The sequence below is a fragment of the Pleurodeles waltl genome, chromosome 4_1 (assembly GCF_031143425.1).
Source record: "Pleurodeles waltl isolate 20211129_DDA chromosome 4_1, aPleWal1.hap1.20221129, whole genome shotgun sequence".
NCBI classification, from domain to species: domain Eukaryota; kingdom Metazoa; phylum Chordata; class Amphibia; order Caudata; family Salamandridae; genus Pleurodeles; species Pleurodeles waltl.
In genome coordinates, this window is record NC_090442.1 from 733784585 (window position 1) to 733806064 (window position 21480).

Sequence of the window (21480 nt, forward strand, 5' to 3'; positions counted from 1 at the left end):
AGCTGTGAGGCAGTGTGCGTGTGCTGAGTGAGGGGTCCCCAGGGTGGCATAATACATGTTGCAGCCATTAGAGACCTTCCCTGGCCACATAGTCCTTGGTACCAGGAGTACCATTTACAAGGGACTTATCTGTGTGCCAGGGCTGTGCCAGTTGTGGAGACAAAGGTACAGTTTTAGGGAAAGAACACTGGTGCTGGGGCCTCGTTAGCAGTGTCCCAGCACACTTTCAATCATAACTAGCATCAACAAAAGGCAAAAAGTTAGCGGGTAACCATGCCAATAGTGGCATTTTCCTACACATTGTCTCTCCTACCTGTTTTTTTTCTCACCTCTTCTATATTTCTCTCTCTGTCCACCTCTGTCGCTCTCAAATTTATCTTTTTTACTCTTTCTGATCTGCTTTTCCTCTCTCTCTCTTCCCCATTTCCCCCATCTATCTTTCCCTCCCTCTCTCCCCCTCTCTCTCTCTCTCTTCCCCCCTCCTCTTTTCCCTCTCCCTCTGTGTTTTTTCTCACTATGTCTTTCACATGCTCTCCTATCTTGTCCAGTTACATACCCTTAAAAGAGGTGAAAGTGAATTCTTAAATTATCTGCTAGTGAGAAGAAATGTTAAGTGGAGAATATGTGAAGAGGAGCCTGACAACCTGTTTCCTTTTTCAAATGAAAGATATAGAGCTGCCATCAGAAGCACATCATCAGTACTCAGAAGGGCGATAACTATGATATGACCTGGTTTTATAATTTTAGTCTTTTATTTGTGAAATAAAATATAGAATTCAGGTTTAATAGCATATCTCCTCAGTTCTAACTTCTGGCATTTAAGATCAAGATAAAACATTTTTAAGCAGTTATTTCATATCTTTCGTATCAGAAAAAATTACAGCAATACAAAATGCTGGATATATTTAAAGGATGCGGACACACAGAACACTTAAATTGACCGCTATTAGGCACTAGCTCCTGACTTTCAATCGAAATGTTTTTTTTAATCGGAATTGTAAATACACCACGGGTCAATTTATAGGAAAAGCGATACGAGAATAAGTACCGCCTATGTGGTCTTCAGAAAATAATGTTCGTAGTCTCAACCGGGCCACATATTCATCTTTGTGCTAATTGTACCACTCTTGGCCATACGAGGATACAACTTTCTTGCCAATTAACTTCTTGCCAACGCGTGCCTTCTTCGTACCGACGTAATCCTGCATTCAATTAGCGATGCAACGCCGATTGGAAATGATTTCTGTGCTCATGTCAGGAATCCATAAATAGCGACCAAATTATAACCGTAGAACAGTTTTAACTTCTGACATAAGTAAGTGATCATCTCGGGGGTCCTCTCCGTGTCCTCGCTTACTGTCTGTTTAAATTGCAAGTAGCACAAATGGGTATCCGCTCAATGTGCACAAGGTGTGTATTCATAGACTTTGTGTGCATGCCCGTTTAGTAACGCGGCAACAGATGCCTGGGCTGACATCTGGGAGAAATCCCACAAATGTGGAAGAGGACGCTGGTGCCCTGAAGCGATGGCTGTACATCACTGATTCTCAAAGGGTTGCGCTGTCACTGCACACCCCTAAGGCCCCAGCGTCACCTACAGCCTGATATAAACCCCTGGTGCAGTGATTTAGAGGTCAAGCAAGCCCATTGTGATGATATCAGGCCTGCAGTGAGTCACATGTACTCATGTCCAGCTAAGGTAAGAAAATGAGCACTGTCCCTTATTGTAAATTACCCTAGACGATGTGTTACGAGAATATCATAATCAAAATATCATCTGACATACTTTATGTCCCAAATATTGTTTAAAACAAGATATCTCCATCGGAGAAAATCTACACTCAGTGAGATGATATTTTTTAAGCAATTTTTTAAGATGGTAACAATGCTAAAATTATTTTGACGTCCAACCCCATGTACTGATCCACAAAGCTGTTAAAGTTGCCCGGAGCATGGACTTGCTGTTACCAACAAGCCACCATCAATGATTTTGGTGATAAACGAATATGTAGGAAAGGGTATGCACATATTCCGTCTACAGTCATTGATGTTGCCAGACCAGAAAGAGGCCCTGGATATGGCTAAGCTGTTTCTTTTTAAACTTTGGATTTCCAACATTTTTTTTAAAACTTAGGTTTGGTGTGAAGAAAGTCAGTGATCTGCGGAGCGTTTTTCACCGCCCTCGTTTCCACAACTGGAGTTAGAGTGACTGTGTGCGCAAAGGAGTATGCTGTTTTATTTCAATTATTTTGGGTCTGGTGTGAACTGTGAGACTGCCTATTGGGCACTATAGCCATGATTTTCGCCAATATTTGTGAACTGAGTTAGGTAATGTTAATCAGCAAAATAAAACGAGATCAAGAAATGTATAACAAAGGTTAACATAACAAGGATTTCATCTGTATAGTGTCCGTTTTGGACTCAGTGAGCCAAAGTCGCAATTGTTGTGACCTTGCACAGGTATGACATGTATTAGCAAAAACCTGACTAGCAAAAATGCAACATTCCACAAATATGCAAACTCAAATTTTTGTGCAAATTTTGGGTGACGTGTTCTCTGCTTCCGTGGCAGCAAGTGACTAATTCGCCCTCCACTGGCAATTCGCAAAACAGGCAAGGTTTAGAATAAAAATACACAAACTTGTAAAGCATGAACTTCATAACTTTAGCACACCCCTACTAAATGTGTAAGGAATGCAAACCCTAAGTCTGGATAAGTCACACATTTTGTCTGCAGAGCGATTCTGCTTATATGGCTAGATCTCCCTTTCTCCTGACATTATCCTAAACCTATGGCCCAGAAGGAAGTGAATAACGTTTTTTGTGTGACACAGGCTGTTCTCTACATGTAATTTGACACACAAGATTGTTTTTTGACATCAATAGTGGACTTACAGAAATATGACCCCTCTCAAAGGTTTGAATCTATAGCCCTTTAGCAAAGGACCTCCATTTGGGTCTCAACTTGCAATACACAGGGCAGTAGAAGGAAGAGGAATATAATTTTCTGTAGATCTATCATTGCTGTCACAAAAGGCGATATGATCCTTCCAATACCATTCGGTGCAGCGAAGTAGCAGCAAGTTTAAGAGTCAATATAAAAAAAAAAAAGATAATTGAACGTGGGGAGGCTGAGCCCATTCAGAATGTTTCCCTGCCATATACAAAATGCCACCTCTACATGAACTTACCTCTTCAGCTAGTGAGGAGGTGATATACTAACAATAAAGTCATCCTTTTACTCTACAGTTATTACTTTGAGTATCAATAAAATGGATAATCAAAATATCTGCATTTACAGAAGTTTGGAGCACATATATTCAATGTCCAATTAAACACAAGTTTGACTTGGGCTTCCCTATGCGTTGTGCCTCATTTTTAACAGGATCAAGACTGATTTGCATATGGCTGGGTACAAACTGGAATGGCATGGCAAGCAAAAAAACTGATGGATTAAACCCAGATCTGTGACTGGGGGTGAATATTTGATTTGCTCTGCATTCCGTCCATCATCTGTTGTTTTTGCGTTTTTAACACTAAGCATAAAAATTGTTAAATTCAAGGTTCTTTTATCTATCACTGAGCTTAGCATGAGAAGAAACCACCTTGATTAGAGATGAGTGGAAATGATTCACCCCTTCTAGAGCTATGAGGACCAGTCAACCGCACTGAGCAGCAATTCCAACCTTGAAAAGAGCAAGAAAGTTTAATTCAAGCACTCTACCCATCACTCTTTACATACGATGTCCAACTCCCTGGCTGTAAGGACAAAACCAGGCTTGGATTGCTTGTGTTCTCATTGGAACAGGGTCAAGACTGATTTGCATATGGTGGGGTCCAAACCGAGGTGGTATGGTGTGCAAAATAACAATGAACTGGCGATGGTTAGAATGCTTAAATTAAACTTCCAGCTAAGAATTTCTCTGTCCTCAAATACCAAAGGTAGATACAGCGAGGTGAATTTAATACAGTCTGGTCAACCCAGAAGTGATATGCAGAGGCACCTGATCATTTCTCATGCCTCAAACGGTTTTATATACACACTTTAAAAACATCTATCAGCAGGTCTGAATTGGTCAGTCTTCACTCTGGTATTTTTCCGGAAGGTAGCAGTCTCGAGGCTGTTTTCAGAGCAGGATAGCCAGCTGTGACATAGTGATGTCCGCTTTACCACTTATGGCCAAAATGAACTGGAGTGGAGGGTGAAGGTGACGACAATACGTCCTATGTCAGTGTGTTCCAGTGCTCCACACTTTTTCAGCAAAATGTATTTATAGATCTATGAAGGACAGGAAACCTTTGTTGATAATGAGACAGTTTACATGGCCATACCAGCATATGTCGCCAGATGGCATGTTTTCGTATTCTCTGAACAACATTAATTTTAACCCTTAGAAACAGGTGCGTAGTGCACCTAGCAAAAACGAAAGATGTGCCAAAAGGAAACTGCATTGGCCTCCCATTATGTTTTGTGCTCTGGGCCTCGCAAAGATGCGTGACAAGCCAATTGCCCTATTTTAGTCTCAATCTCCTGCAGTATGGCACTGAATGCCAAGGATGATTTTGGTTTCCTGTCTGGCCCGTGTTGTGGGTTCACCAAGGTGAAAAATACCCCAAATACGTCCACCAATATTTAAGATGCCTAGGTAGGTGTTCCATTGGTTTCATTGTATAGTTCTGGGTGGCTTCAAAATATATTATTGCATTTTTTTTACTGTGAACGATTCATACGTTTTGCTGCACTTTTTTGAGGATATTACTGTGAATCGCTTGATTGTTTCACTGCGTTATTTTATGTTTTCAATCCACATTGCCTCATTATTGTTTTGTGCATTTTTTCAATGTGTGAATTTCATAGTTTTATTGTATATTCGTTCCATTTTTTCATTGAACATTGTGTTACTCTGCATATTTTCCTTGAATAGTCTGAGTTTGTTACATTGTCTACTGTTTAATGTAACATGAGTTCGTTCTTTACTTTTTTGTGAATTGTTTCAGAGCGTCACTGTTCATTGTTTCACCTGTGAATTCTTTCAGTGTTGTGTTATGTTTTGTTCATTGTTTTAACCTGCCTTCTTTCCATGCACATCATGTAATTGTCTCCCGTACAGAGCTTCATACTGTTTTGTTTTTTATCTCACTGCATTGAGACTCTTATCATTATTTCACTGCTTTGCTGCACATTGTATCAATGTTTCACTCTATATTGCTTCATTGTGTCTCTGTGCATTGCCTCAGTATTTTATTCTGTATTGTTTTTAATATCTGCTAGAGACTTCTAGCTGCAGATGACTTACCTTAGAACCCCAACCTTTTGACTTCGGTGGACCCCCACTTTATCATTACTGGATCCCGGGGACCCCCACTGAATCATTATTGGAACCTGAGGACCCCCCACCGAGTCATTACTGAAAGCTGGGGTCCTAACCAGTCAATATTATTTAATTTTCCAAGCAGTCGCGGACCCCCTGAGAAGGCTTCGCAGACTCCCAGGAGTCCCCGGACCAGGTTGAGAACCACTGCCTTAGAATGATCCCCAGGCATCAGAATGGATCTGGAAGATTCTTCGTGAGCACTACCTCTGTGGGCCGGTAGGTGATATCATTTGGCTCCACATGGCATTGTCCACACCAGAAGTGACATTCGCAATGCTTGTATAGGCGCCACCCAGGCGTGCTGACGTCAGTCCTTTTCTTTCCATGCCAGTCAGAGCACATCCAGAGAAGAACTACCCCAAGTCAGTTTTTGACTAACCTTTTTCAATGTTTTGTCAACTCATTTTGAGTTTTTTTCCTTCTGGTGTGGCAGGGATGTCCTCCAGAAAGGCTAGCTTCAAGCCCTGGGGTGCCTGTCACCGATCAGTGTCAGTGATGGACCCGCACCTTGTATGCCTCTGGTGCGTCGAGCGTGATCACGACCAGAAGGCCTACGGCGATTGATACTCCATGAACCCGAAGGCATTAACCTAGATCCCAGTCACGAGGAAGGCCCCAGGAGCATTTGTGGACTTCAAGATCTTCGTCGCATTCAAAGTCATCGGGTCACTTGGGTAAGTCCGACCACAAAAAGAAGAGCAAGAAGTCAAAGAGGTCTTCGATTTCTCCTCATTCTTCAGTCGCCGAGACAAGAGTTTCTTGCTTCGAGGTTTGCCTCTGCGTTTGTGCCAGCACCTGGGCCTTCTCTACACCTCCCTGAGTTTCCAGGCTGGAACAACTCTCACATAGTTACTAGAGTTCTATGAAGCCATGCGCCTCATATTTGGCTTCCAGCATGCCTTTGTGTGGTTCGAAGGGGCCCCTTCTGGTTCCACAGCGACGGCCTTTGCAGAGTTAGGCCCTTTGGAACCATTCCTTGATTTAGACATACGCCGGTCATGCCATGTTGACATTCCCCAGTACCAGTCCAGATGCTGATGCTCATGGCATCGCCACCCAAGTCTTCATTCCCAACTCTGACATGGAGCTGAAAGGGCGTTGACTGATGCTGTCTACGGTGCTGAGTAGAGCCTTACCCTCCAGGCTGGAGCCTCAGCCCTTTTCTTATGGGCTAGGACTTCTGGAAGATTGGGAGATTGGGAGGGGTTGCTGGATGCTGAAGAATACCAGCTCTATGAAGAAAACCTTAACATGGACTGGTGTGAGGACCAGGGTAAAGCCAGGGGATTGGGTTTATTCTCCAGATACTGGTATGCTTTCTCCCCCTAACATGGCTACAGAGGAGGGTGTGCCCTTTGCTATAGTGCTACGGAGGGCTCCTGATGTCCTGGAGCTCAACCTGCCTTTGGTGGCAGTAAAAACTAAAGTCTTGACAGAGGTGCTGCAACCAAGAGTCTCCCCCTCAGAACGACTACTCCAGTTTAATGAGGTCCTCACACACATCCTGCTGGGGACCTGGTCCAAACCCAGAACAGGGGCTCCTATGAATAGGACGATTGCCTGCCACCACTGCCCAACCTGCGGGGACCCAAACTTCCTCACCCAACACCCTACCCCGGGGAGCTTGGCCGTCCAAGCCGCAACATCCCATTTAAAACCTGGTGCATTCCCTACCATACCCCCTGACATAGCACTCAATCTGATGGACACTTTAGAGAAGATGTTTTCTTCCACCAGCTTGGGATTGCGGTTTGTGAACACTGCATGCCTTTTGGGCTGCTACTGCAGTGCTCTGTGTGACGCAGGTGCTGCCATAAGTACCAGAGGATGCCCAGGCCTTACACTTTCAGACTGTCGCCAATGGGAGAGATGCAGTGAAGTTCACCATATGTTGTGGCCTTGACACGACCGACTATCTGGGCAGAGCAATTTTATCAACAGTGGCCTTGAGGCGCCACACCTGGTTAAAGACAACTGGCTTTTCTGGGGATGTCCAATCCTCTCTTATGGACATACCCTTTGACAGCCACACCTCTTCGGAGATGTGATGGATTCAGCACTGGAGAACTTTAAGGACAGCAGGTCTACGGCCAGGTCCTTGGGCCTTTCCATGGCCCCTCATCACCCCCAATCCACCTTTTGCTCCTTTCGTGGTCATGGAAGGGACTTCCAGCTGTCCTTTACACTTCCAGCCATTGCGCTGTGCATGCTCCCCAGCCTCTGCATGGTTGAGGAGGCGGTGCTCACTTCTGTGAGTCAGACAGCAAGCAGTCAGGTGAATTCACCACCCCCTTCCACAAACTCCAAACCTTCCTAATCTGCCCTCATACCAACATGGGCACCCAGTTAGCTGCAGGATTCACCATCACCTGCCCCACTGGCAGTCTAAGACATTTGACAGGTGGGATTTGCAGATCATTTAAAGGGGCTACTCCCTCCAGTTCATGAATACCCTCCCCCATGCCACCAACTTATGACAGGCTGACAGAGGATCCCTTCTCCACCAGGAAGTGACAGCTCTCTAAGCCAAGGGAGACATAGAGAGGGTGCAGACACCAGAAGTAGGTTGTGCTTGCTATTCCAGCTACTTTCTGGTGCCCAAAAAGGACGGAGGCCTTTGTTCTATCCTAGACCTGGACCCTCTCAATTTCTTCCTCAAGAAGAAGAAGTTCAAAATGCTCACACTAGCTCAAGTTTTGGCTACCCTCGACCTGGGAGACTGGATGGTAGCACTGGACTTGCAGGACGAGTACTTTCATATTCCTTTTCTATCTGCCCACAGGCATTACCTGCTGTTCACGGTGGGCAAAAACCATTATCAAATCGCTGTGCTCCCTTTTGGCCTTACCAGCACCCACCAAGGTGATGGCAATAGTTGCAGCTCATCTGTGGAGATCAGGGGTGCCAGTCTTCACCTATCTTGATGACTGGCTATTGAAAGTGGGTTCACCCCAGGCTGTCATCTCCCACCTCAAGAGTACGTCAGACCTTCTGCACTCGCCTGGGTTCACTATAAACGTGCCAAAGTCACACCTGACTCCCTATTAGATGCGCCCTTTCATTGGAGCCGTTCTGGGCACTGCAGGTTTAGGCTTATCCTCCCAAACAGCAAGTCCATGATATTAAGGCTTTGATCCTGATGTTTCAGCCTCCATCCTAGATTACAATGAGACTGACTCTGAGGCTGCTGTTTCTTATGGCCTCCTGCATCCTGCTTGTAACACATGCTGACTGACATATTTGAGTTCTGCAGGGTGCCTGAAGTTCCACTGGACGCAGTATCAGGGGAATCTCTCCCACATGTTCCAGATCTTAGAGAGAATTGCAAAAGATCTGCAGTGGTGGCTAACTAAACACAGATTGGGTCAGTGGCAGACCTCTTTTCCTTCCCCACCCAGATCTGACAGTAGTGACAGTTGTGTCACTCCTGCGATGGGGCGGCCATCAGGGAGAGGTGGAAATCAGAGGCCTCTGGTCTCTGGCACAAGCCTGACTCCCCATCAACCTGTTGGAGGTTTAAGCAATCCAACTGGCATTGAAAGCCTTTCTAGTCTCCATCAAGGGAGGGCTACTGCAGGTGTTCATGGACATCACCACCGCCATGTGATACTGTAACAGGCAGGGCAGGGTGGAATCGTGGACTCTTCGTCAAGGGTCCATCCACCTCTGAACATGGCTGTTATGTCAGGGCATTTCTCTGGTGGTTCAACGCCTGGTGGGTTCTCTGACCATCACAGCAAACAAACTCAGCTGAAAATGCCTAGCAGATCACCAAAAGCATCTCCATCCAGAGGTGGCGCAAGGTCTCTTTCAGCAGTGGGGAGAGCCTTGGTTAGATTTGTTCGCTACCATGTGAACACGCAATGTCAACAGTTTTCCATGCTGGAGTTTCCAAGGTGACTCTCACTCGGAGATGCTTTTTGTTTCGAGTTGAACTCAGGCCTCCTGTATACATTTCCGCCCATACCACTCCTGCACGAGTACTCAAGAAGATCAAGAACAATGGGGCCCAAGTTATCCTTGTGGCTCTGGTCTGGGCACAGAGAGTGTGGTATCCCGAGCTATGGAGCATGGCCTTCGATTGTCCTATCAGACTGCACATTTGAGAGGATCTTCTGTCCCACGACGAGGAGAGAGTCTTCCACCTGAACCAGTCCAGTTTTCTCCTTCTTGCCTGAAAATTAAGCAGCAGCAGTTGACAGCTTTTGACCTTTCTCCCAAAGTCTGTAATGTCATATTAGCAGCTAGGTGTCCCTCCACCAAGACGGTATACGCCTGCCATTGGCAACAGTTTGTTGCATGATGTTCAGAAAACCATATTGATCCCCTTTCTGTCCCTGTTTCTCAAGCCCTTTTCATTCTCTCCCTTGCCCAGCATGGCTCTTCACTGGGCAATCTTAAGGGCTATCTTTCTGCTGTCTCTGCTTTTTTGCAGTTGCCTGATCTCTCTCCAAGTCCCCTATTGTACATAGGTTCTTGAAAGGTCTCCAGCATCTTTTCACTCCTTCTCCATTTATCAGGCCTCAGTGGGACCTTAATCTTGTCTTGACATTTCTGGTATACGCTCACTTTGAGCCGCCACTTCATAATTGCCCTCTCAGGCTACAGACTACGAAGACAAGACAGTCTTCCTTGTGGCAATAACATCTGCCCGGAGTATCAGCAAACTTCAGGCATTATCATCCAAGTCTCCTTACCTCACTATATACCCCAACAAGGTGGTGCTTCACACACCTTTTCTTCCAAAAGTGGTCACTCCTTTTCATGTAGGCCAATCCTTCACTTCACCTACCTTTTGTGCCCTGCCAAATTCTTCCTAGAAGGAGACGTGACCCCTGCCGTCTGGACGCAAAAAGAGAGTTATCGTTCTAGCTTAACTACATACAAGAGTCCTGGGTGGATAACCAACTCTTCATGGGGTATGTTGGAGTGAAGAAATGTTGGGTCGTGCAGAAGTGGACCATCTCCAGATTAATCATCCTCTGTGTTAAGATTTGCTATGCATTGGCCAAGAAGCAAACCCCAGAGGGCCTGCGAGCTCATTCCACCAGAGCTGAAGCTGCAACCACTGCGTTAGCAGGTGGCGTTCTGGTCCTGAACACCTGCCAGGCCGCAACATTGACCCCATTACACATGTTCACAAAACAATACTGACGTGATAGTCAGATCTATTGCGGTGGGCATTTTGCCTATTGGGTCCTGCAGAATGTCTAGTCTGGAATTGGTCTGCAGACGCAGCTCCATGGATGGTATTGCTTAGGTATCTTTTCTAAGGTAAAGAATATGCAGCTAGAAGTCTCTATCAGATGAACAAGTTAGTTACCTTTAGTAATGCCTTATATGGTTCAGGCCATATCCAGCTGTATATTCACTACTGACCCACCCATCATCCCCACTATGTAAACAGATTTCTAGAGACATGTTTACATCTTTTTTAGGGCCCTCATTTTCCACACCAGTGGTTAGTGTTCTTTGGGGTTCAGTGCTTCTGGCATGGAAAGCCACAAAAACAAACATTAGCGTGCCTGAGTGGTGCCTATAAAAGCACCACAAAAGTTGCTTCCGGCGCAGACGGCGCAATTCAGAGTTGAACGACACCACCTACCGGTATGCATGGGTATTGCTCATGAAAAAATCTTCCAGATCCAGTCTGACGCCTGGAGATAATTCTAAGGTAAGGAATCTAGAGCTAGAAATAGTCTCTACCAGATAAGGCGATACCAAAGGTAAGTAACTTGTTTGTTACAGTGCATTGGTTCATTGTTCAACTACTTTTTGATTTAGTGTCCTACTTGTATTGTTTGTTTTATGGCACATTCTTTCACTTTTAATTGTTTCATTGATTATCTGTGCAGTTAATATGTCACTGTGAAAAGGCCCTTTGTCCAGCTGGTCATATTTTCAATGCTTGTCACTTTGAAATGTCAATGTCAGTTGCTGCATTGTTTGACTCTGTCTAGTGGAACGGGTAGTTTGCAGATTGTTGAGTATCATGTGCCTGTGTCCAGCAAGTAATGTTAGATTCCATGCTCTTTTTTTTAAATTTCTTTGTAGGGAGACCGCGGTGGACCGGGGTTTGACGGCGACAAAGGAGAGAAAGGGGAAGATGGCCCACCAGGTGAAAAGGTACTCAGGAGAATATTTTCTATAGGATCTTTATGTATATATGTAGTTGCAGTTTTTCTTTTTCTTCTTTATTCTGGGACTTTCATTTATTTCCTTCCTACCACCTTTCATCTACACTATCTACTTTTTTCTTTTTTATGAATTAATTTATTTCTTTTGCTCTTCAGTTCTTTACTTTTCCCTTTCGCTTGATTTTTTCATATTCACTTTTCTCTCTAGTACAATGTTCCCTCATTTCTCTTTGTATTCTGGCCTTATTTTTATTCATAGGTACTTCCTCGATTCACGTCTTACTTTACAATTCTTGCTGTCTCTTCAGTCCTTCCTGCTTTCTCCCTTTATTCTGCCATTGTGTTTTTATAGGTTCATTTCTTTCATCCGTCCTTCATTATTTCCTGTTCTGCTTCCTTTTTTTCTTCTTTCTTCCTTTCCCTCCTTCTTTCCTTTCTGACATCTTTTCTTCCTTTTGCCGTTTGTTGCTACCTTCTTCGTTTACTTCATTCATTCCTTCTCTACTTCCTTTGCCCCTTTCCTTCCTTCCTTTTATTTTGAGTCCATCCTTACTTCCCCCTTTCCTCCCTTATACATCATAAAGATAACTATAAGTAGGTTCCTCAGAGACACATAACATATAGATACATCACATAGGGCCAGATGTAGTAACCAGTTTGCGACTCGCAAACGGCAAAAATTGCCGTTTGCGAGTCGCAAACCGGAGTTTCCTATGCAGAAATGCATTTTGCGAGTCGGGACCGACTTGCAAAATGCATTTCAGAGTCGCAAATAGGAAGGGGTGTTCCCTTTCTATTTGCGACTCGCAGTGGTATGCAATTCCATTTGCGGCCGCGTATGCGGTCGCAAATGGAGTCGCAGTTACCATCCACTTGAAGTGGATGGTAACCCACTCGCAAATTGGAAGGCATCCCCATGGGACCCCTTCCCCTTTGTGAATGGACCCCAAAATATTTTTTCAGGGCAGGTAGTGGTCCAAGGGACCACTACCTGCCCTGAAAAAATACCGAAACAAAAGGTTTCGGATTTTTTTTTTAAGTGCAGCTCGTTTTCCTTTAAAGAAAACGGGCTACACTTGAAAAAAAACAAACTGCTTTATTAGCAAGCAGTCACGGACATGGAGGTCTGCTGACTACAGCAGGCCTCCATGTCAGTGAGTTCCCATAGTCGCTATGGGGCTGCAATTTGCAACCCACCTCATTAATATTAATGAGGTGGGTCTTTGCGACCCCATAGCGACTCGCAGACGGTGTCTGAGACACGGTTCTGCATAGCAAATTGCGAGTTGCAATTTGCGAGTCGCTCGGACTCGCAAATTGCAACTCGCAATTTGCTTTGTACCTACATCTGGCCCATAGATACATTCCTCTACACCCATTCCTTCCATTGAAGAGAGAACTAAACTTTGTTATGAGAACCTTTACAATGTCCCTAAGCAGGCTCCAAGATGCTGCACCAAACTGGGTGGTGAGCTGCAAAAAACAGGGCACCTTACTCACTAATACTTTTAGTGCTTTCACTGACCTATCACCTATAATGTAGTGCGAGGGTATACGAGTACTGAAATAATTACAGATAAATTATAGAGCTAGAAAAAGATACATATGCTCACCATAACTGATAGTGACATAGACAGTTAGGTACATTACAGGTAATTGCACATCTAAATTACAGGTATAAACATTACAGACTAATATATCAGTGGTAGAAACACATTCATTAAAGGTAGATACATTTCTGGTAGAAGCATTACAGGCAGATGCAGAGTTACATTCCAGACAGGTACATTGCAGGTAGATTCACAAAGATATTGTGTGTGGCTACTAAGGTCCTGATTATGATAACAGAGCAGAACTTTGATATGTCCCATAACTAAGCACAGATCAACATTCCATTGTTTGCAGGAAACATTGTAGTCCCCACAATTTGGGTGGGTAACTAGATAGCTGAATGACATGATGAGAAGTGTTGCTTAACAAAAACAATTGACAATAAAAGCTATACAAATAATTGCCATGTTTAAATGTATTACAAGTAAATGCACAGCAGATACATAAATACATTGCAAGTAGATAGCTGTATTGCACGTGTTCCACTAACAGTGACATGTTGGGCAGAGTAGAGGTGAATGCAGGGTTGCGAGTTGATTGATAGCACCTCACCCACTGCTGATTGTACCATAGTACAGAAGATTGTGTCTATCTCTGAACTAGTCACTGCTGCTTGTTAATCTGAGATTGGATCTTAATATAAGAACAATGTCTTTTGTGCATTCTCTTTAGGGTGTCAAGGGTGAAGCTGGTGCAAAGGGATCCATGGGGCTCTTCGGTGCCAGGGGCCCAGTTGGACAAAAGGTTGGTAAAGGAGGAAAGAATGTCATAGGTACAAGCGTGATGCAGAAAACACTAAAGTGCGACTCTCTATGTTTGAATGTATCGGTGTTTGGCATGTGTTGTGCAGGACCAACATGTCTTTGCAGTATCTGCCTGCCATTCCAGTTGAAGGTGTGCACCAATACGCGGATTTTCCAATGTAGGTTTCTCTGGAACAACGAGAATAAATACCACCCTGCAGCATGGGACAAAAATACGCAAAATATCCACAAGAGTGATCATTTGTTTTCGAAGCGTTACAGCTATGGTTTCAGGGACCGCAGAGTGCCATGCTTGCGTGGGTGCTTGCCTGCCAGCCACAGAGCCCAACCATGTTACTGCAGCCCTTCTGCAGAAAGCATGGGCCTGCCTGAGCTAAGATCCACCACTGCACTACAATCAAAGCCTGCTGGAGATATAGCTCCCACTTCCCGGTCACTGCTGAAGGCAATTCATGTGATTGTCAAATGTCGGTGTCCTTCTCCAAGCACACTCTATTGTGCACCCCTAACGTGTAAGCAGGATTTTTTAGGTTGTTGTGGCTTTGTTGCTATTAGTAAATAGTATAATCTTTCATAGGTTCGTGCATTTACATTTGGTGCACGTCACTAAGTGCATAAACAAGGACACCGTTTCCAAGTAGCTGAGCGAATAGAGGGGATAAAGTTGCAGTAACTAGAAAGCAGCCACAGCAGCGCGCAACCTCTTAGTCAGAGAAAATCAGAGATGTTTTTGCCAAAATGTGCCAAATTTGCATTATAAAGTATTGTAAGATACTGGCAGCAATTGGTTCAAAAAAGAAAGTATCTCAGAATAAGCTTCTTGCATGCAAACAAAACCACACAAACGTTTGTCATGTGAAAATTAGAAACTGTAAAATGCAGAAATTTCGCAAATGTTGCTTCTGGAATTGAAATGTATGCCAGGCCTAGTTACCAAACAGAGAGAGATGCCCTTTTACAGTTTCTGTGGAGCTGTGGGATAAGATTGTTCCACTGACCGTCGTAGGAATCCAGTTCATGTACTCGCGGCTGCTTTGTTGCTTAGAGAAAAACTGAGAGCTCAGGATGATAATCATTGTGCAAATAATTCAATGTCATCATCATTTGAATGATTACAGTAACTTTTGCTATAATAGTGATATAATGTACAATATGTAATATTTCTCCTTCTGGGGGGAGCCTGTGCCAAATGTGCTCCTTTTTATCCTCGGGGTAGGGAGTGTTAATAGTCCTGACCATTCTATAGCGTTAGGGGATTCATTATAAGCAGGATCAATGGGGACCCACTGAAATTCATGAGAAATCTATAAAAATCCTTGCATAACTAGCTCGTGCCCATGTTTGTTTAACAGTAATGGGATAATGACATTTCATTTGAGCTGCCTGATGACCCTTCTTACTTTCACTGTAGACAGCAAGAGAATAGGTGTCTGGTACAATGTTCTCAAGTAACTTCGGTACATCTCAGAATTGTGACCTGCAAGAACTTTTAGCAATAGCCTATGAAATTTTAACAATAACAAATATTGTCTTCTTTTAGTATGGAACATTGTGCATAAGACTGAAGTGCAAGCGGACTAGGCAGAAATTCGACTGCCCTGAGCAGGGGGGGGGGGGTTATACGAAAATACTCTAGTATAGGAAGGTAAAGGAATCTCCTACAATACCACTTTCAGTCACGTAATAAAACTGTAGATTACCATTATTGCTGGTGTTACTTAAACCTATAAAAATAAATGCAGAACTACTGTACAATAAAATGTGAATACAATTCATTAAGCACAAACACACTTAAAACCATGTCTGAAATACATAAAATCAGTTACCTAAAACTTCACAGGCCCTTTAAAGCAAACAATAAAAACAGTATTAACCTCAATATTAATCACAGTCTTCAAATAGTTGTACCTTTAGGGGCTTAATGTGTCAAATGCAGACAAAATCTATTTCCCAAATTTCTTATGTGCAACAAATCAATATAAGGATGTTTCTCTAAAATGTTCTTTCAAAGTTCTTCGGACTGAATTTAGGCCATATTTTTCAATATGGCATAAATTCAATTTATTTTATTAAATAAATCCCAAGAGTATTGATGGTCTATCTACCAAAGTTGATCCTATTTCTGATAAATCCAAGTGACCCAACTTCATCTTCCTTCCGTTTTATCATATATATCCCCCCTTTATCATATTTGTAGAAAATAGTTTGTCCTATGAAGCAGATTATTTCTTCAAACCAATTTCCCTATGTGTGAGCACGTAAGGGATTCCACTGCTACATCTAAAGAGTAACCTCATTGTGTAACATTAGTTTATAAAATAAATTCAACTGGCCACTTGTACAAGTGGTATGCTACTCCAGGGGAGTTCTTGGATGTGTCATTGTCATGTGGCATATATACTTGGTAGTAGGTAGGTATAGTTAGGATCTCATTTCCATAAGAAAAGCATTTTTTGTTTTGCCTCTAGATTTGGCACCATTTGACCTTCTTAACTACATTTTCAAACCTGGTTTGCCACTCACTTCAGTTGCTGTCTTGAAATATATGTTAGCATCTTCAGTATTTGTGACATTACAAATCTATACTGTGGATGTTCTATGAATGTTCTGTGAATTGAGTTGTATCACTTTTGAGATATGTCACACTGAATATATAGGTATTTGTTTGAAATGAGTCATTGTTTCAATACACTTTTACAGCAGAAATAAAAAATTGTGTAGTATTGGTGATTTATGCTTTAAATGTGCTCTTCTACTCCCTACGACCCCCTAATATTTAAAATAAAACAACTAGTTTTGAGACTAAGAGCCTCATTTATATTTTGTCAGATGACCCACCATTCTGCCATTGGGACAGAGTAACTTACTCCATTCTCATGGGGGAGGGACTGCCCACTAAATGTGTAAATGACTGCCAAGCAGGTGGTAATTTATAAACAGAGGTGGCTCCTCCGCTCTGGCAGAGGAGCGTCACACCCCAGCCAGCAGCAGCTGTAAACCTTTACAGTAAAACCATAATAAACTATGTTTATTATGGTTTGTAAGCTTCTTTAGTTAGTCCTGCGTTGTCCTGCAGTCTTTTTTGTGTTGTTGCTTGTTTGAGTTTTGTATAGTCTTTCTGGTGTGTGTACAGCAGCTACCGGGGCCCTCTCTTTGTCTCATAGTCCACTTATGGCTCATAACACTTCTATCCACTGCTGGAACTGGTAAGCATGCTAGTGTACTTTATTGTTTGGTAACCAGGTGGACATATACTTATCATCTTCTCTCTGTCTAGCAGATAATGTAGATCTACCAATCCCATAACTTCTAGAAAGAGTGGTGTGGTCACCTGAATCAGATGAACCTTTAAGGAATTTCCACACCAGTCCAGGATTTCTCTTTCACTACCTTCCTTATTTCTCCGCTGATTCCTACGTCCAGGGGCTATTCAGCAACATAATGGGTTTTTGATGGGTCTACAACCCTGAAACCCGACAATAGCCTGCTCATTAAGAATCAATTGTTTCCAACGCCTGGGTCATATATGTGTGAGTATTCTTTCATTCAAGCACTCCCTCTTGATTCTTGGAGGCTTCCTAAGCAACCTGTTGTTTGAACAGAGGGAACCCGTTGGAACCCAATGGCAGAAAAGAGTATTTAACACAAAGGAGGCTGGTACATACCGTTCTCTGTGAATTAAACAAAGGCATTCTAATTGAATTTCTTGTTTAACTACTAACCAATGGGCATCTCTTTGTGCAAAGGAAACTTGATCTTTCTTTGTCAGGTGCTAAATCCGTTTCACTGCTATATTTAATAATGCCAAGGCATATGACAGCAAGCCTTCTCGGGCCATTGTAGTAATCAGTCCATGGCAAAATACAGACCCTATGACTTGGGCTTGGGGTTCCTTAGGAAGATAGGGTAGACCTTGTGTAAGATGATGCAGACACCGGTGACCTACACATTCATGGCATGTTCATAATCAAGTATACTAACTAAAAATGCAATCATTCATCTCATTGATCCTTTTGCTCATGATGTAAAATGTTATGCCCATCCACCACTACAAAGCTCCAGCCAATTGCAGAGAATAATTGGGAAGGGTGGTGTTTGGATGTTCAGGCTTACGAGAGAGCATTCTCCCACTAAAAGTATGTCATGTTTTTGCAGAACTTTCTCACATTTCATGCAGACCTCCTTTATTATTATTATTTTTTTTTTATGTGCACACTTTATGAAGTTCACAAAGGTACAAAGTGTGAAATAAGATCAAAGTTGTTGTGGAAAGCCTTTACGACGTGGCACACCCCTAACATGGGGTTACTGAAGGTATCCATTTTCTCTGTATTTCAGCATCCCACGTTTCAGGGAAGTCTATGCAAATTAAATTAAACTTGTATTTGTATATTTCTGTTGGAAACTACAAAGTGATGGTATGCATATCACAGACAATCTTCCAATTAAATTAAATAAAATCTGTATAACTATGTTAAACAAAGCCTGGGAAATTGTGTGGATTTGTTTTTTGCCATTGTTTTTGCAAAAGTAAAATTGAGTACCAAATAGCTTGTCATATGTGCTGGGGCACCCTCTGTGCGACGGCATTGGCCTAGGCTCTGTGAGAAGCCGAGGCCAATGCAGCCACACTCTTTCCACTGGGCTGACTGGTGGAAACCTCCTAGTATGGAGGTTTCTGCCGGTCAGCCCAGTGGAAACATTGTAATCGGCCCGGGGGGGAGACAGCTAGCTCGTGGCAGTCTTCTCTCCACGGGGCTGGAAAGTCAAAGGTAAGCCCACCAGTCTCGTAATGAGGCCCTAGGACTCTCGCTGGATATGGTCAACTGGAGCTAAGAGCTAAAATGCATCCAAGTCCACCTAGTCTATATACAGTTTCTCTTAATACGAATCAGTGTAATGTGACCACTTGACCGAAAGTTGTTTCTCCCACTAAAACAGGTAACCATTGTGCAGGTATCAGGATCTTCCCCCCGAGGACACGCAAATGGCCTCCAAGTAAAGATATCATATATGTACAAACTCTGGTCTCATTATTCTCATTATTCTCTCAAAATCCCCATTCCTTTGCCTGGTTTGGAAACAAGATTTTGCTCTTGAAAAATTTACAAAGTGCAAAACTGAACACAAAGACCGAAAAAAAGTCCTGCAAACAATTCAGTGTACCAAGAAGCTGCAAACAAATAAAATGCAATATCCTTATTCCTTTATTAGATGATATATTCATAACTACATATGTTTGTTAGTTGCACTTCATACAACTACATATGTTCTAAAGGGGTTTTAACATTTCCTAGTTAACAATAACTCGGTTGCACTATAATATAAAAAATCGAAACTTTATTAACAGCACAGAAAATGTGATTTCAATTTGGAAAACGCTCCTATCTATACCAGGTTAATGCAACAGGGAGACATTATTTTATAAAATGATGTCAAATTTTAGCTTGCCTTCGGTACAACCTCCACCCTTGCATTATCCCACATAGTGTGAAGTTTTGTGTACAAGGCCGGGGTGTCTAGGTATCCCCTATTGAGAAGTTAAAGCTTAGAAATTGAAATCAAAGTTTTTCTAGCTGATATTTCCTGGCTTAAATAATTCATCAATGGATCTATCTGTTTAACGTCAATTCAATGACATTGTTACATATTCATTCCACCATAGTGAATTTCTTTTTTCTGACATAAATATTTCTTTATAAAAAAACTTTTAGAAATAGAAAGTGCCTCTTCACTATGAACTTGAATATTTTAAAGGTTTTATAATATAAACCACTTACACATGCAGTAGGGCAATTCATAACAGTCCTACGATGCCACAGGCACATGCTTTATTCTTCATCACAGCAAAAGGTATATGTCTGGATCATTTTACAGCACTCAAATCTGTGATATGTTGCTCATTAAAGAAGAAATCATTTAAAGTAATTGTGTGATATGTCATGATGTGAAGAAACATGCCATATAAAAAAATCTGCATTTTGTGATAGAATTTGAGTTTATATAATTCTCTTGGATTATGATTTAATTGTCTACCTCTCATGGGTAACTCACATGAAACTGTAAATGGTATGTGTGTTTGCTGTACACCAAGTATTTGGAAACTGGTGTAAAATTTATGCAGCACACACCTTTTCCATTGAAGGTTTGTGTACCTATATCTCCTTTAATTGTGCGTGCCATAAAGTTACAAATATGGAAACAGATCTTTGCATTTTGCACTTAGACCTTCATAGGAATAAATGCTGTTCACTCGGTGAATCTGGTGTTAGTACCAATGTCTAACCACAAGTAATTCCTCCATTTCAACAGGGTGAATCTGGAGAGCCCGGGCTTCCTGGTCTTGCGGTAAGTCAATGAGTTTACTTATTGGAAAGGATGGACGTTCTGCCTGATTTGCACCAATAGCCTGCAATTCAGTAACGTTCAGCTCTAGGGTTAGCAATATGCATTAGGATGTTGTTTCTAGATGAGGTACACTAACAAAAAGTGTGCAACCAAGTGAGATCCAGATGTGAATTTTGTAATATCCACAGATAGTCTGCAATTAAGTGACGTTTGTCTGTGGATTTTGTAAGACTCAGAGATATTCAATAGTTGGATAGGATTTATAACTTGATTTTCTAGCACGCTGTGGGGGGGACTAGTGGTTAAACGGGAGACCTCAGAAACTGTATGTTGGGATTCTGATCCAACCTTGTTGATTGGCTACAAACTAAAACTGTTATTATCTTTGATGTAAAATTTGCAGAAAGCAATTGTACATTTTACTGTCTAAATACATATCCCACCCCTCTCGCCCATCATTTTCATGTTTGTGTAATCAGGGCTTTACTTAGTACAACATATGTACAGCACAGAGGGTGTGCAAAGCACCTGCTGGAATAAGGGGTTCTCCTTAAATTACTCTGTTTATCAATGGAACCAGGCCTGAACTATGTCTAAAGAAAGACTTGACAGCTATTCTCTGGTGCGATTAGAATTCAGTTCTGGGTTTCAATGATTTACTAAATTCTTAATAGATTATGCTCTGAATTTTTCAACACACATTGGGAATATTTGGTCTGATGAAGTTCAGATGGTGATTTTTATAACATTCACTGACAGTCTTCTGTCTCATAGTATTCTGGTTTACATTCTGTAATTTTTGCAGATGTTTCATAATTGTGAGATATTCGTTTTTTCTGGACTTAGTAAAGTTTGGGTTTCTTCTGTACATCGGTTCCTACAGCAGGTGTATAGGCTCTTCATGCATTGTATAGCAAAGGACAATCGGCTTCAGTCTGTATACCTTCCCCATCGCATTGACCTGCAGGCAGGGTTTCCCGAAGGAGACATATGTTTTTATGTGTTCTGCTATTTCCATTTTGATTGCAGCAATTTCCGGTGGATAATCTGCACATACTGGATTTCTAGCTCTAAGTATGCTGCATTTGCCATTACCTTGTACAACAGTTTTACTGGTGCTTAATGGTTGAAATTGTGTTAAATTGTGGAGTTAACCTGATGGAACTACCACTGACTAATACAACTCAAATCATCAGAAGTTCTACTCTGGACAGTATTTCCACATATTTTGGTTTCTCAAGGAGG

General features: G+C 42.4%; 1 protein-coding gene across 1 annotated transcript in view; it reads left to right on the forward strand.

The window, feature by feature from the left end:
* The window catches only part of LOC138288093 (collagen alpha-1(VII) chain-like), a 963348-nt gene that overhangs the window by 757567 nt on the left and 184301 nt on the right, over positions 1 to 21480 (forward strand). Inside the window, exons 85-87 of the mRNA XM_069229319.1 lie at positions 11430 to 11501; positions 13796 to 13867; positions 20200 to 20235. Of these exons, the coding sequence (XP_069085420.1) occupies positions 11430 to 11501; positions 13796 to 13867; positions 20200 to 20235 (180 nt within the window). The remainder of the gene's footprint in view (positions 1 to 11429; positions 11502 to 13795; positions 13868 to 20199; positions 20236 to 21480) is intronic.